The 15,505-nt window shown below is 39.1% G+C and overlaps 1 protein-coding gene across 1 annotated transcript; it reads right to left on the reverse strand.

Moving 5' to 3' along the window:
- Nucleotides 1–1,119: 1,119 nt before the first annotated feature.
- On the reverse strand, nt 1,120–15,217 carry c1qtnf4 (C1q and TNF related 4). The gene is made up of 2 exons (XM_052152952.1): nt 15,016–15,217; nt 1,120–3,456 (listed from the first exon to the last, which is right to left on the reverse strand). Exon 2 carries the CDS (start codon nt 3,449–3,451, stop codon nt 2,312–2,314), a length of 1,140 nt encoding a protein of 379 aa, XP_052008912.1. The 5' UTR covers nt 3,452–3,456; nt 15,016–15,217; the 3' UTR covers nt 1,120–2,311.
- Between the last annotated feature and the right edge of the window lie 288 nt (nt 15,218–15,505).

The raw sequence follows: 15,505 nt of genomic DNA on the forward strand, positions 1-15,505 counted from the left end.
CCAAATTTCAAAAAGATTTCATTTGAATTCAAGTCTGGTACCTTGCTAGGTCTTTCTGAAATAATAAATAATAGTCTTTGTTGTTTTCTACAGGTCATTGTTCTGCTGGAAAACTAATCTTCACCCTAGAATGCAAATCTTCTACTAAATAAATCCTCATGGATTTGCCTCTTTTTGGCTTCAATTATTATGCCAATAAGCTTTCCAGATTCTTCTTGCTGAAAAGCAACCACATACATTAAAACCACCTGCCTAATATTGTGTAGGTCCCCCTCGTGCCGCAAAAATTCACCAAACCACATGATAGTGTTGTTGGTGCCAGACAGGCTGGTTTGAGTATTTCTGTGACTGCTGATCCTCTGGGATTTTCACACACAACAGTCTCTAGAATTTACTCTGAATGGTGCCAAAACAAAAAACATCCTGTGAGCAGCAGTTCTGTGGATGGAAACGCCTTGTTGATGAGAGAGATCAACAGAGAATGGCCAGACTGGTTTGAACTGACAAAATCTACTGTAATTCAGATAACTGCTCTGTACAATTGTGGTGAGAAAAATATCATATCAGAATGCTGTTCTGAGATGTGGGTTGCCGCTTTTTTGGCTCTACACAATATTAGGCAGGTGGTATTAATGTTGTGGCTGATCGGTGTATCTATGGCCATCTGATACAATGGGTTTCACTGCGCCTAGGAAGGTCCTAGCAAGCTTTTTACAAACTTCTCCAGCTTTTTTCTCTTAAATTGAAATCTTCAAGTTCCCCAGGCATCTCATTGATCATTATGACAGAAAATCTTTCTTATCTCTGCTGTTTTAGTTGTGAGATCTCACAAAGGCAGTGACTGAGCTCATGTGAATTCAAAATGATCCTGAAGGTGGAGCGTGTTAACATATATAGTGTGGTCACTTTAGATAATTGAAACAATTAGTAGTTGAAAAAAAGGTTGTGAATTTGCTGTTTTCAGCAAGAGGAACGTATCAATGAAGTAATTTTCAGATATGTACTTGATTTGTATATTTAGTTTTAATCTGATTCTTGAGACATTGTTGAGTTCTATAGGAGGAGATTACTGATAAGGGACTATTTAGTAACAAAATATAAAGAGAAAGAAATTGTTGACATTCAGAGTTTTATTTGGCTTGCTTTCGAGGTCTGGCTCCTTTGACAATAAGAATCCAGTGTACACTGAAACCACTTTTACAGTACTTAACAAATTAACCCATACTGCACAAACATTGAAAAGCTTATTTAGCACTTTTTTTCACAAGTCTTATTCACTGGATTAAACGCGTACAGAAAAGTACATACAGTATGGCCAGGCACAGAATAGAAATGCAAATGTTCACTCATATACAAATGGATAGAAAACCGAGAAGTAGGCCTATTTACATTTTGGAATTGTTCACTTTATACACATGTTTCTTCATCTAAATACATTTTTATGGCCATATAGACAGAACAGCATAAAATCAGATAAATTATAAAAAAATCTGATCTGATCGATACTTGATCGATTTTCATTCTAAAATATAAACATCAGAATTATTCTCCAAAATCATTAGCTTCAGTTTGGGTAAATATATTTGGCCGTGGACAATTGTTCCAACTGTCAGCTTGTTTTCAACATATTAATTTGCAGAAGCATTCTTAGTTTTTAACTATGTGCTATTTCGATACCAGATTATTTATTTGGAGGGCAAAATTTGTCATCACTGGTTTTTGTGCCATGAACACTAATCTTACAATGGTAATAAAGAATAAAAAAGCAGAAGATGGAGCTCTCGTGCAAATATTTCATGCAAAAGTTTCAGACAACACAAACCTTTCTCTAGTTGAGATTTCATGCATTAATCATTTTATTTTAGTTGAGACAGAGTGTAAAACATAGTTTTGAGTTGAAGATGCATCTTGCACAAACAGGTTCTAAGAGTTTTAAAATGTACAACCATGTTGGATCTCATCCTTTTACTGTTTATCTATTTTTTTAAACTCAAAAGTAATGCTTTTGTGTCATCTAATTATCCTATTTGGATAACTCATCATCCAAGAACTGAAGGTTTGGCAAAATCATTAATGGTGCTTCTTGCTTGGCTTAGTCATTTCTTCCCAAAAATGATTAACTGGGTACAAAAAACAAGAGCTTACGAGGTTTTGGTATATGGAGTCTTAAGAAGCAAATCAAGAGTGAAGACTTCTGGTTTCTAGAGTGTAAAATATTGAGTGGTCTTTCCACGCAAACACTGACCAGTAAACACCCAATCAAACCCTTTGCCTCCTTAAAGGCCCACAGACAGACGGCTCCTAGACTGGCCTACAGCGTCTTATCCTGTTTCTGCTGCTGTGGAGGGCTTTTTTGCAGATCAGGATACACCAGGAAGCCAGTGAAAGTGATATACTTGGCATGATTACTGTAAGCACCGAATCCATCTCTCTGGTGGCTATAGAGCCAGACAGTGTCTCCATACTGCAGTGATAACATCAGACTCTGGCTCTGCAAGGCCTTCTCAGTGTCGCTGTCATCGTAGATCATGGTCTGTACTTCCAAATGGTTCTTCATCAGCTTTACTGACAGGGTCTTATGGGGCAACTTGCCAGCATTGAAAGAGAAGTAATAGGCTCCTGGCACTCTGCATTTAAATGTACCACAGCTCGTGTTGAAGTCGTTTCCGATGTTTACAAATTCTATGTCAAAGGTAATGGGTTGGTGCTCGGGGTATCCTTGATCCACTCCCACAATACTTTGAGTGCGGCCCACTGAGAAAGCAGACCTCTGGTCATCGTCTTCATCCTCTACATCTCTCCCATCCTCCTCTTTTATCTCTTCATCTCTTCTCTCCTCTTTCAAACTTGTGTCTTTAGTGATTGTATTTTCGTGCTCAGACAGTATGTGATCACTGATTTTCGGTGGCTGATTGTCACTTTTATGCTCTTTGTGTGTGGGCTCTTGGTAGCCGTATACATCAGGGTAGATGAGGTAACCGTTGAAGGTGGTGTAATGACCTGTGTTGCTGTAGATGGCATAACGAGGGTCTCCGTGGAGTCGAAGCCAGACAGTGTCTCCGAAATCAAGCTGCATCATGGCACTCTGGCTCTGCACTTTCCGCTCCTCTCCTGCGTTTTCATCATACACAATTGCCTGGACCTCATTGCGGTTCTTCATCAGCATGACTGAAAGGTCTCGACGTGGGAACTTCCCCACTGTGAAAGAGAAATAGTACGCACCCGGGATCCTGCACCGGAATAACCCAGACTTTGGATCAAAATCACCACCAATGTTGACATACACCTTATCAAAGGTAACAACCATCTTAGGCCCTCCCTCCATGCTGCTGGTACGTGCCACAGAGAAAGCAGATCGCAGCTCAACAGCATCAGACATGCGGGCAAACGCCCATGTGGTGGTCACATGACACAGGACACACAGTAGTAGGGGCCTGGTACCAGGCAACATCGTAACTGCAGAGGGAATAAAGACAGAACAGTGTAAGGAACACAGGACAATAATTCTGTAAATTATCACCATCTAAAGCAGTTTACAATAATGACGAAGTGTGTAATTTCTGTGCCACTAGTGCCACTAAACAGAATTGCAAAATTAAACATTGTTTTAAAATTGCTTTCCCGAATACACCCTCCATCTGCCATTGGTCGAACAAACCAACCATCATGATCACATGGGAAGTTGACATGTTGCTACAGAATGTTCCAGTGGTAACATCAACCACAGTCTGCTGAGTTGCTCACAGGTGGCATCTTTTTTTTTTTGTTTGTTTAAATATTTTCACCTTTTTTCTGTGGCACTACTAATCAGTTGAGCAGCCTCTGAGATGTGGGTTCTGGTCCATTGGAAACCAGGAAGTAATCATGTTCAATTCAGAAGTTGCATTTTCCTTTAAGATTATGTTTTTACTCCACTGATGGTTAGGGGGTAGGGTAAATAAATTATACATTCCTTCTGACTGTATTAAATCATATACCACTAAAAACAACTTGCTTTTTGGCGGCAGACTGTGGGTATTTCACGCAGAATCTGGGGCAGGAGCTTTGAAACGGCAGTAAAGATATACAGGTAGGGAGCCCCTAAACTAAACCTTTCCCTAACCCTAACTGTGTGTGGAAGTGACATCCCCATTTGGAGTTGCTTCAAAACCCTTTTGGAGAAACCACGCCCCTTCTAGAGTAACCTCACTGAAGATTCGGCCCCCATTTGAAGATATCTGACCAGCAGCAATACCTACTTGCAGAATCTGGATCTCACACTTGCCCATATGTTCAACACTTCCAGCTTCAACCACTTGGAATTTCGGTAAGCTAAATATTTTTCAACCTGCTGTCTTCGAATTAACAGTAAGATAAGTCTGAACAAACAGATAGTCCTGCATAAAATCACGACATTAGTGTTAATGTTGCATTTGGCCAGTAGGCATGCTCACAGAAACAGCAATATCTGAAAATGCAAACATATTTATGATTTTCAGGGATATTATCCAACCATCCTATTATAATATAACTGTAGTTGTCGCTGCATATTACAATGAGATACGAGAAAATAATTTAACATTGTAAAAATTACACACATCAGCTTTAAACAGTTCCTAAATTCATATACAGTTCTTATTTTAATTGAGCTCTTTTAATTAAGCCTGTAAATGATAGCTGCTAAAAAAAACAACTCTTAAACAATCATTATGCATACAAGTGCCAGCAGGAGGTAGGATCAAAGCATAACAGAACCGATCAGTACCTTTATTAGATACAGCAGGATGAGAGATGTATTATCAGACCCACTCATTTCCCCTGAGATACACGTTAATAGGATACACACTGAATTAGCACATCACAGTAGAACACTGGAGGTGACAGAACACTGTGACTGAAATTTCAGATCATTTCTGCACAGTTTATTGCTGCTGCTGCTGTTGTTGTTGTTTTTGTTTACACCATCCCCTAAGCCCCCAGAACATTTTAACATCCTATCTTGTAGTATGTCTAATATCATGGTGAGGTATATTAATATATCAAGTTAAAAAGATGTGTTGTATGTCTTTAAAAAGGGTGTCAGTTAACCGGTGGTCAATGGGGTAATAGACAAGAATGATTGGGTAATGCGACCTTACACTGCTAAAAAGTCTGGGGTTTGTGTGTGAAAAGATTGAAATGTGCAGTGTGCCCCCGAACTGTGAGTGATGCAATGTCTGTTATTTTGCCAATAAAGGTTCTAAAATAAATCCTCTGGATTTAAGTTCATTGGATGTCTCGTTTGATTTCACCACAAACATAACACTTGTGTGTAAGAACACTACAACTGGCAATGAGAATGTGGATGGGATTATAGATCATCAGCCCTTCATTAAGCTAGTTATGGACATTGTTCACTATTTCGAGTGCACCACCACCAGTTTAAAAGCATTCCAGCAAACGACTTTGAGAACGGATCAAGTGAGCCGAAAGGGCAGAGCATCAGAATTGTCAAATGGGAATATATAGGCCAACAAGGGAGAGTGTTATTGATGTCTGGGAGAGGGGCATGCCACCGCCTCCTGCAAATACAAGGACTTTGAATGCAGAACCTGCCACAAGAAGGGACATCTTGAGGTGTATGCAGGAATGCCAAAGACAGTATGTGTTCCAGCAGCAGCACCGCAGGCCTGCCACGAAACATCAAAGGACCGCCACAAAAGCGAAACACCCGCTACCTCATGACGGATTTGTCAGCCGGAGATGAACATTACCCTCATAGAGCCCAAAAAAACAGATTACAGACAGCAGATGTTGATGTTGGAACAGCTACATAGACCACCAGAGACTGTTTGCAATACAACTGATCTGCAGCCGATTATATGGCCATCTAAAGCAGCGCATGGGACTGAAAAGGGGTGGGGACTGTTCTCAGTCACAAGTGATTGTGAGTATTTGAAACCGTAGCTGTGTCTAGTTTCAAAGGCTGTGTACTAGCTAGGAAGCCTCCTTTGAAGGCTGCAGTATACCGAGCGTCCTCCTTTAAACAAGCCTGTCGTTTTTTAAACGAGATGGCCTTCGTAGGACAAACGGAAACAGAACTTATCATGGTTGCTATGACAGCACGCCACTCTTTAACAAGTGCGAGCACTTTGAGTGAGAAGGGAACAAAGTCCCTTTGAAAATGAATGTATGAGTTGCATTTTAGGAGAGTTAGAATGAGGTAAACAGAAAAGAAATTCGATTTTACAGGTGTACTTTTAGTCTATAATACTTTATTTTAATTATATATTAATATAATTATACATATTATATACTCTGCACCCATCTACTGAGGTCCTTCAACTTGAGATTTAGCATTACTTGCGTTTGAACATCATATATATGGGAAAATTGTCATAATTTTTTTTTTGACATGATGTTCATTTCCATTGAAGCAAAGAATTGTGGGTTGTGAGTGCCAATGAAGGATACACCTCTTGCATCCTCTGAATTCCAGTGAAAGAAGGTCGCATTCAAAGGCTGCATTCGGAGTGTCCTACTTGCTTTTCTGAAATGAGACAGCATCGATGATGTATGCGGCTGACAAATGCGACCTCCAGAGGACGCAACTTTCAAAACGAGACACAGCTGGTATCAGGTCATGGTTAGATGTAATGGTGTAAAATTCGAATGGAAGTTGATTCTGATTTCTGAAAAGCTGTACAAGCACAGGTTTAAAAAGTGGAAACTACAGCCATTTAAGGTGACACTGAGAACAGGCAGTTCAGAGCCTATTGAATTGCTGGTAAAATTAAAGGTGAAATTACTGTGTGGGGAACAAACAGAGCATTAGGTGCTACTGGTTTTAAAAGGTGAGGGTTGAAACTGGATTCAGGTTTTGTAGTTAGATAGGTAAAGAGTCTATCAGGTGATCCATCTTGTAACAGAAATCTTTGAAAAATACTCTAAAATGTTCAGTGCAGACAGAGGGGCAATTACAGGGATTAAGGCAAACTGCATGTTTCAAAAGATGCTATACCAAAATGTAGTAATCTGTTACTTAGATGACATACTTATTATAGGGCAGACCGAAACAGAACATTGGAGAAATGTTGAAGGTGTGTTAAAGCACCTGCAGGAGTGAGGGAATATAAGTGATCCAAGACAAGTGTGCCTTTTGCCAGCCCAGCATCACCTTGGGCATCAAATTGACTGTGAAGGAGTACATCCTGTGATGGAAAAGGTTGAAGCCATAGTGAAGGCTGCCATTCCAAGGAATGTTACAGAATTGAGAGCTTCCTTATCATTACTTTCCTACAATGTGAAATTCATAAAAATTTGTCCACATTGAATAAGCCCATAACAGAAATTTTGCAGAAAGAAAAACCCTTGTTTTGGTCAGAAAACTGCCAAGCGGCTTTTGAGACGGCTAAGAGGCAACTGTCCTCTGAATCCGTGCTGACTCATTTTGATCCTCAACTTCACATTATTTTGGCTTGTGATGCTTCTGCATATGGGGTAGGAGCTGTTATTTCACATAGGATGATGGATAATTCAGAGCAACCCATCGCTTACGCCTCACGTAAACAAGGCAGAGTTAAATTATTCACAAATTGAGAGTCATTGGGCATAATTTTTGGTGTGCAAAAATTCAGAGAATACCTTTATGGTTGGAAATTCCTATTATTTAAAGATCACAAGCCTCTTGTAAACATTTAGGCCCATAGACCAGAATGCCAGCACTGGCAGCTGCAGGATTGGACATTACTGTTGTCAGACTATCAATGTTATTGAACACAAGCCTTCCTTGAAGCATGCAAATATAGACGGGTTGTCCAGACTACCTTTAAAAAAGAAAAGACACCCAGCAATCCTGAGTGGAGAGTGTCATGGTTAGATGCAGTGCCTGTATCAGCAAAAAAACATAAAGAGGGACACAGAGAATGATGCCATCCTGAGAAAAGTTAAAACTTTATCTTGACAAGTTGGCCAAAACATGTAGTGGATGAGGTTCTAAAACCTTATTGGGTGAGGTGACAAGAACTCACAGTTAAGGTAAATTGCCTCCTTTGGGAACAGAGTAATTTCCCCCAAAACACTGAGAAGACAGCTGCTAAAAGAACTTCACAAATAGCATTTAGTCATTTTCTAAGGTGCTGGCAAGAAGCCATTTTTGGTGGCCAAAACTAGACCAGTACCGAGTAATTGATAAATGGCTGCTCTGTGTGTCAGAACAACAGATCTCTCCCAAACAAAGCACCAGTGCATCCGTGGCAGTGGCCAGAGCACTGGCTTCAGTACATTCCAAGAGGTGTTGAACAGAATCACCTGATTTCAATGGCAGATAAAGTTGTGTATCATCAGCGTAAAAATGAAACTAAATATTATGTCTCCTAATAATATTTCCAAGAGGGAGCATATGCAAATTAAAAAGAATTGGCCCCAGAATGGATCCCTGAGGAACCCCATAGAGAACAGGAGCTACAGATGAAGAGAACCTATCCATAACAGAAAAAACCCTATCTGTAAGATAAGATTTAAACCACTGTAGTGCTGTGCTCTTTATACCAACCCAATGTTCAAACCTCGCAAGGAGAATGCTATCATCCACTGTATCAAAAGCAGCAGTAAGGTCTAACAGAATTAATACAGCACTTTTCCCAGAGTCAACCGTAGACAGTAAATCATTAAATACTTTCAGCAAAGCTGATTCTGTGCTATGATAAGCTGTAAAACCTGATTGTAGAGGTTCAAAAATGTCTGTTGACTTTAAAAATGGAAGTAATTGGGATAGCACCACCTTCTCTAATAACTTTGACAGAAATGGCAGCTTGGAAACAGGCCGATAGTTTTTTAAACAATTTTGATCTAAGCCCTTAAGTAGAGGTTTCACTGCTGCATGTTTAAAACATCCTAGGACAATACCATTTTCTAGGGAAGAATTTATCATTATTTGTATACTTGGACCAATAGTTGCGAAAGCTGTTTTAAAAACATTACATGGAACAATATCATGTGGAGAGGTAGTGGGCCTCATATCACTAATCATTTCACTAAGATCAGAGAGAGAGACATGCTGAAAACTAGAGAAAACAGCAAAACCAGTAACCGAATTAAATACAATACCTGATAGAGAATTGGTGAAAGACGAGCAAATGTATTAATTTTCTCTTGGAAAAAAGTCATGAATTTGTCACAGATCGCCTTAGAGGGAGCAACATTATAATGACAGTTTGGATTTATCGCCAAATTCATAGTTGAAAATAAAATCTTTGGTCTATTAGAATGTGTATTAATTAAATTTGAGGTAATTTGTTCTTGCCAACTTAGATGCGTTCTGAAAGATCTTTAAACAATCTTTATAAATCTTGTAAGAGACAGTAAGGCGATCTTTCTTCCATTTCCTCTCAGCTCTACGGCAGGTCTGCCTCAAAGACTGGGTATGTTCATTTAGACAATAGAGAGAAAATTTTGTTTGTACTTCAGAGGTGCAATACAATCTAATATCGTTAAGCAGAATGAATAAATTAATCAAATTAACTCATCAGGGCTAGATGTGGTTTGAGCAGTAGTTCAAAATAACATTTCAAAAGCATGTTCCTGATAGCTGTTAGAAAAATGTGTAATAGTGGAAGAATTAATAAAATGGGAATAATGGCCAACAGGCTTGAGAGTAGATAGAGGGCTGTAAGCAGTAATATTGAAAACAATGGGCTTATGATCTGAAAAACATGCATCTTCTATAACAATAACAGTAGAAGCCTTAAGGAGTATGTTTGCTGCTTTTGGATTGCCGGAAATAGTGGTTTTGGATAATGGCCAACAGTTAGTGTCACGTAAATTTGAATCCTTCCTCCAAGCTAATGGAGTGAAGCACACAAAATCTGCACCATAACACCCAGCCTCAAACAGGTTGGTGAAAAGGCTAGTTCAGACCTTTAAACAATCTATGGAAAAGCAAAAACACTTGGGATACTCTTTGCAACATTGTGTTGACCGATTTCTGTTTAGTTACCGAAATAAACTCCAGAATACAATTTAAAAAAATGCCAGCAGAGCTTTGTCAGAGAAGGAAAAAGCTCTGCTGTATCTCAAGTGCTACCAAAATTTTCAGCTTCAATGCAGCACAAACAAGAACAAAAAACAAAACCGGTTGATACATTTTTTTTTAAATGTTGTTGTTTTTTTCAGACAGGACAACAGGTCTTGGTGAGAGATTTCCAGGGAGGGGAAGGAGAAGCTTTGAAAACTGGTGCCACAGAGAAAGTGCTGGGCTCTGAGTCAATTTGGAACATCACTGAACCAAAATATGATGTACAATCAAGTTGTTCAGACACAGGTAAAGACAAATCTGACTTGAAATCTAGAAGTGAATCAGAAAATAACAGACAGGAGAGAGGAGATTCTCTGTTGTCAGAAAACCCTAATGTTTGTTCAAGTAGGTAAGACTCCGCAGGCCACCACAAAGTCTTGATCTATTATATCCTTGAAGAAGTGGAATTCAGAGAATGGTTGATTTGGTTATGGAAGGAAATGCTTTGTGTACTTAAAAAAAAAAAAAAACAAAGATAGAGAGAGTGAGAAAGTAAGTAATTTGTTTTGCAGAATGGTAATATAAAGGAAAATAAACGTCATTTGTTAAACGTCATGGTATATTGGAAAAGATTTCCGGGGAGGAATGTGATATATTGATATATCAAGTTATCAATTAAAAGATGTGTTGTATGTCTTTAGTCATTGGTCAATGGGGTAATAGACAAGCATGATTAGGTAATGTGACCTTACCCTGCTAAAAAGTCTGGGTTTTTCCCCCCTGTGTGAAAAGATTGAAATGTGCAGTGTGCCCCTGAACTGTGAGTGATGCAATGTCTGTTATTTTGCCAGTAAAGGTTCTAAAATAAATCCTCTAGATTTAAGTTCATCGGATGTCTCGTTTGATTTCATCACGAACATAACTTTTATGTGTAAGAACACTACACATGGCAAACCAGAGAGGAGGAAAGCAAAAATAATTGGGTTTCATAATGCATTTGTGATGCATTTTTGTTAAGACTAGGACAGACTAGGACAGCGATTTGTGATTTATCAAATGATTCATATTAATGGTAAGACGTGGTTAAGTGGTTGTCGTATTTTGGCACATACACTAAAAAAAAAGTTGTTCAGGCTGCAGTAAGTATATCAGATCATCAGTCTCTGACATAGAGATCGGCGGTTTACCATTGCTGTTCCAGCCCTTCATTCACTGCCTTGCGGTGAGAGCGCTGTATACGGCAGGCAGCAGGTGATGAGGGACACCTGGCGACTATATTGTAACTATACACTGCTGCTAAATATCAATCTCACCTCCCTAGACATTTCTCCCTTTGTGGACCCAGTTCAAAGAATGCTTATACATGGTGTCTGTAAGGCCCATTATGTAGCAACAAAGCCAGGCTGCGTCTATAGTCTCTCTTTGTTTTACTTATCAAAACTTCTACTGTCTGCATAGCCCTTTCCCCCACTCTCTGCACTCCTATATTTCTGTATTACTTTCTGTTTGCTCTCCATACACTTTCACAGCAGATACAGATTAGTGTTGGTGGTGCCTCCTGCGTGAATTAAGACATGAAAAAATTTAATCAGCAGCTTCCATTTGATTCAAAGTTGGATGGAGATGCATCATCCCGCCACTCCATTGAAATATGAATAAAAATGAAATGAGAATTAAAGCGGGTTTTGCTCTTAATGAGATCTCCTGAGACACCAGAGAAGTTGGATTTGCAAGACTGAGCTAAGCCTACAGCAAAAATGGAGTGAATGCTTTTTTATCGTTTTAAGACATTTTAAGAATATTCATGTGCAATTTCTGAGTAAATAAATACAGGTGTAGATGGTTTTATTTTGATGTTCAAAAACATGCTTTCAAAGTTGCCTTAGAAAAAAAAACTATTATCTAAGACACACAAAACATGTCTGCATAAAAAAAATTGATTTTGCATGGTTATGTGATTTTATTTTTAATGTTAAAATGGCTTAGTGTCGTGTAAATCGTTAATGTTAGATACAGTCGACTTTTACATCTGGTAGTCCTAAGTCTTATGGCTTCATGAGTTTTTTTTCCTGGAGATTAAAATGTACAGGGGGTTCAAATAACAACAACAACAAAATAAACGGTGACTTTTTCCTCCCATTGCTTGATGTCTATTTTTATCTTAGCAATGCTTTCATGTCCAAATAATCTGAACATGAGGAGGGGGACATCAATATTTGTCAATGCCTTTCTCATGTTTTCAACCACACCTCTTTCCTCACCAATGCCGAACTGCAGACTCCTCTGAGAATGCACTGCGTACATCCTTCAGCTCAGTGGAGCAAAAAATGTTCAAGCAATAGTTGACCAAAAGTGTGTAATAAAACACATTTTTAATGCATTTATAGATTTTCTTATGTGTCGATCCCATTTTTAAGTATAGCTCTCAGCTGGTTCTAGGTTTCATTAATTTATGCAAAATGCAACTTTTAAGTAAAACCACTGTAACTCAACTGCTTACCTGGATTTCACATGCCTTCAATTTGCACTTTAATATCATTAGTAAGGCAACATTAAGGGTCTCATTTTGATACTTGTATGTGTTAGAGCACTAATATATACACCAGTGAACCTTTCCCCAGTGAACTAATGCTAGACAGCCTGTAGCTGTCTGATGCTTTTGCAGTAAGAGGTGATATATTATCAATACTGAAATAGGGTCAGCTGGTGGGTACAGTTGCTTTTATACCAGTAACCACAAATCCAACAGGACCACTAAACTTATTTATAGCAAAATGTGACAGCATGTAAAGAGGAGTAAACACACTTAGCCTCAGTTTGAGTTTGAAACTCCTCTCATTGTGTCCAGGGCTATGGTGTTTAATGAGGGTCTGTGGAGTATCGGCATACATTGAAGAGCCTGTGAACATGTGCTCCAGGGACCTGTTATCTCTTCTCTCTTTCTCTCTTTCTCTCCATCTTTTTCTTTCCCTAACAGCCCTTGGAACCACACTTTGATGCTGCCACTTTTACTGAACCCTTCAGCCAGAGCATGCACACACACACACACACACACACACACACACACACACACACACACACACACACACACACACACACACACACATGTTGGTCTACCTATCATTATGAGGACTTTCCATAGACATAATGACTTTTATACTGTACAAACTATAGATTATATCCTCTAAACCTAACACAACCCCTAAACCTAATCATCACAGAAAACTTTCTGCATTTTTACATTTTCAATAAAACATTGTTTAGTATGATTTTTAAGCGATTGGAATTATGGGGACACTAGAAATGTCCTCATAAATCACATTTATAGCATAATACCCTTGTAATTACTAATTTGTAACTTACAAAATTGTCCTCGTAAATCACAAAAACACTCGCACACACACACACACACACACACACACACACACAAAACACACACACACACACACACACTCATGCATACACACTCAGAGACAAACTACAGCAGTCTTCACAGAAGGGGAGGATGTATATGTCACAGATAAGAAGGAAAAGGAAGGGATATGGTTTGATGAGAAAAAAGACCGATGCAGAAAGGGAGGGAGATGAAAGAAAGATGTGTGGAAATATTGGGACAATGACATTCACAGCCCTGTGATCTTAATGAGGGCTTGAACCCGACAGCTAGGATCTCCCAAACTCTCAGTGAGGGAGAGGATAATTCATTCTCCAATATTTACAGCATTCCATTTTACTAATAAGCGCTTGTAAATTAAACCACAATCAATTTAAATCGCTTTCGTGCATTAATATTTCACAGTGTAATTTGCAGCAGTCATATTGAATTGGATACTGATGTGGCTTGCCTACCGCACTATCTGTGTCTGTGTCATCTGTCATTGTGACATTGGTAATGACCCAGCATATGGACAACCTGGTGCCAATAAAATCTCCACTTCTGTTAGACTATGAAAAAAAAAATTCACAGCCTATTGTTTCCACACCTCTTACGGTATCTTGATACCACAAGCAGAAAACATCTTAGTTTTAATGTCTTTAAAACACTCCTTCAACATATACAGCATGCTTAATTTTAAACTGTTAAAATGCCCAGGTATTTACAGTGATTTTAGAGCACCAAGCAAGCATGCTTAAACTCTGCTATAAATCCATAGAATATAAACATCAGGTATCATTGTTAATGATTAGTGTTTTCATTTATAGTGATTTTTGCACAATATACCAGTTTTAACAGACTGTGTGAGTGGAAGCGCAAGCGCATGTTTGGATTTGACAGAGAAAGTGAAAAGGAGATTTTAATATAGTCTTCCTCTGTCTTAACCTACATGCCAATATCTATAAATAGGAAAACAGACATTTATCGGGAAGCCACATAGTCAGTCCATACAATTTTAATGAGTTTATCTGTGATCTTAATATTCACTTTCACTGGACAGCAGGCAGATTCTGATTCCAATGGCTCGCGCACACACACACACACACACACACACACACACACACACACGAATGCAGCTGAATGGGTTTATAGTGTCTTTGGGGAAATCTCCCTCTGAGTGCAGATCTGGTTCAGATCACCATCAGCAACAAAGAGCCTTTCTATTTCTCTCATTCTCTCTAGCTCTTTCACTGTCCCAAGCTAATGTTGATATGAGCGTGGGCAGTGTATGACCTGGCTTTGTCAGTTTTAATCCCACGTGTGCTATGTTCAAAGCATTTAGCTAAAGGTTTCCTTTTTTGCAGCTATCCTCTCTGCTATGTTCAACAATAGCAACATCAGCATCAGAGAGAGCCAGATAGCCCAAGCAAGGGAAACGATAAGTAAATGAAATCCCCTTATCTCATATAGGCTTATAAATGTAATGATGCACTACATCTGCAGCATGGAGTCGTGCAAGATTCATTAAAAGAGTTTACACCTCTAATAGAGTATTCGTGCAGATCAGATAAAAGATGAATACAAAGAAATGGGGTGCGATCAGCACTGCATCACAAGACAGAGACAGTGATTAATAGAGATCAGATCTGTGTGCTGTTGCCCTTACCTGTCTGCTCTAGGCTGCAGTAAGCTGTCTTGAAGTTCTCTCAGAGGGTTGAATGAAGGAGTGCTCTTTCTTTTTCTTTCTCTCCCTTTCTTTTTTTCCCCTCTCTCTTGCTTCCACTGTGTGTCTCAACCTGCTGCTGATGTCTGGTGCAGCACACACCCACACATTCATACACGCAGGCACACATATACACACATACACTCACACGTACGCTCTCCAATACAGTCATTGGAGGATTTAAGAGCAATCGGGGTGCTGCAATCTGTTTGGGGGGGGGGCTCTGGAGCAGACGAACAAACGGCCATTCTGGACTGACTATCAACACGGAGAATCCTGGAGGTTCTGCCTGGGTGTACAGTATATGCGTAAACATCTGTTGAACAACAAGCCAAACAGGATTTGATTATTTATTCTGTTAAATGTGCATGCATTTACAGAATGAGAATGGCTGAATTCTTTGATCCTTCTTATCACAGTCATTTGTAACTGT

The sequence above is a fragment of the Xyrauchen texanus genome, chromosome 2 (assembly GCF_025860055.1).
Source record: "Xyrauchen texanus isolate HMW12.3.18 chromosome 2, RBS_HiC_50CHRs, whole genome shotgun sequence".
In the NCBI taxonomy this organism is placed as follows: domain Eukaryota; kingdom Metazoa; phylum Chordata; class Actinopteri; order Cypriniformes; family Catostomidae; genus Xyrauchen; species Xyrauchen texanus.

Excerpts from the sequence above, each read along its gene's own strand:
- c1qtnf4 (XM_052152952.1), bottom strand. The coding sequence starts at position 3,451 with ATGTTGCCTGGTACCAGGCCCCTACTACTGTGTGTCCTGTGTCATGTG.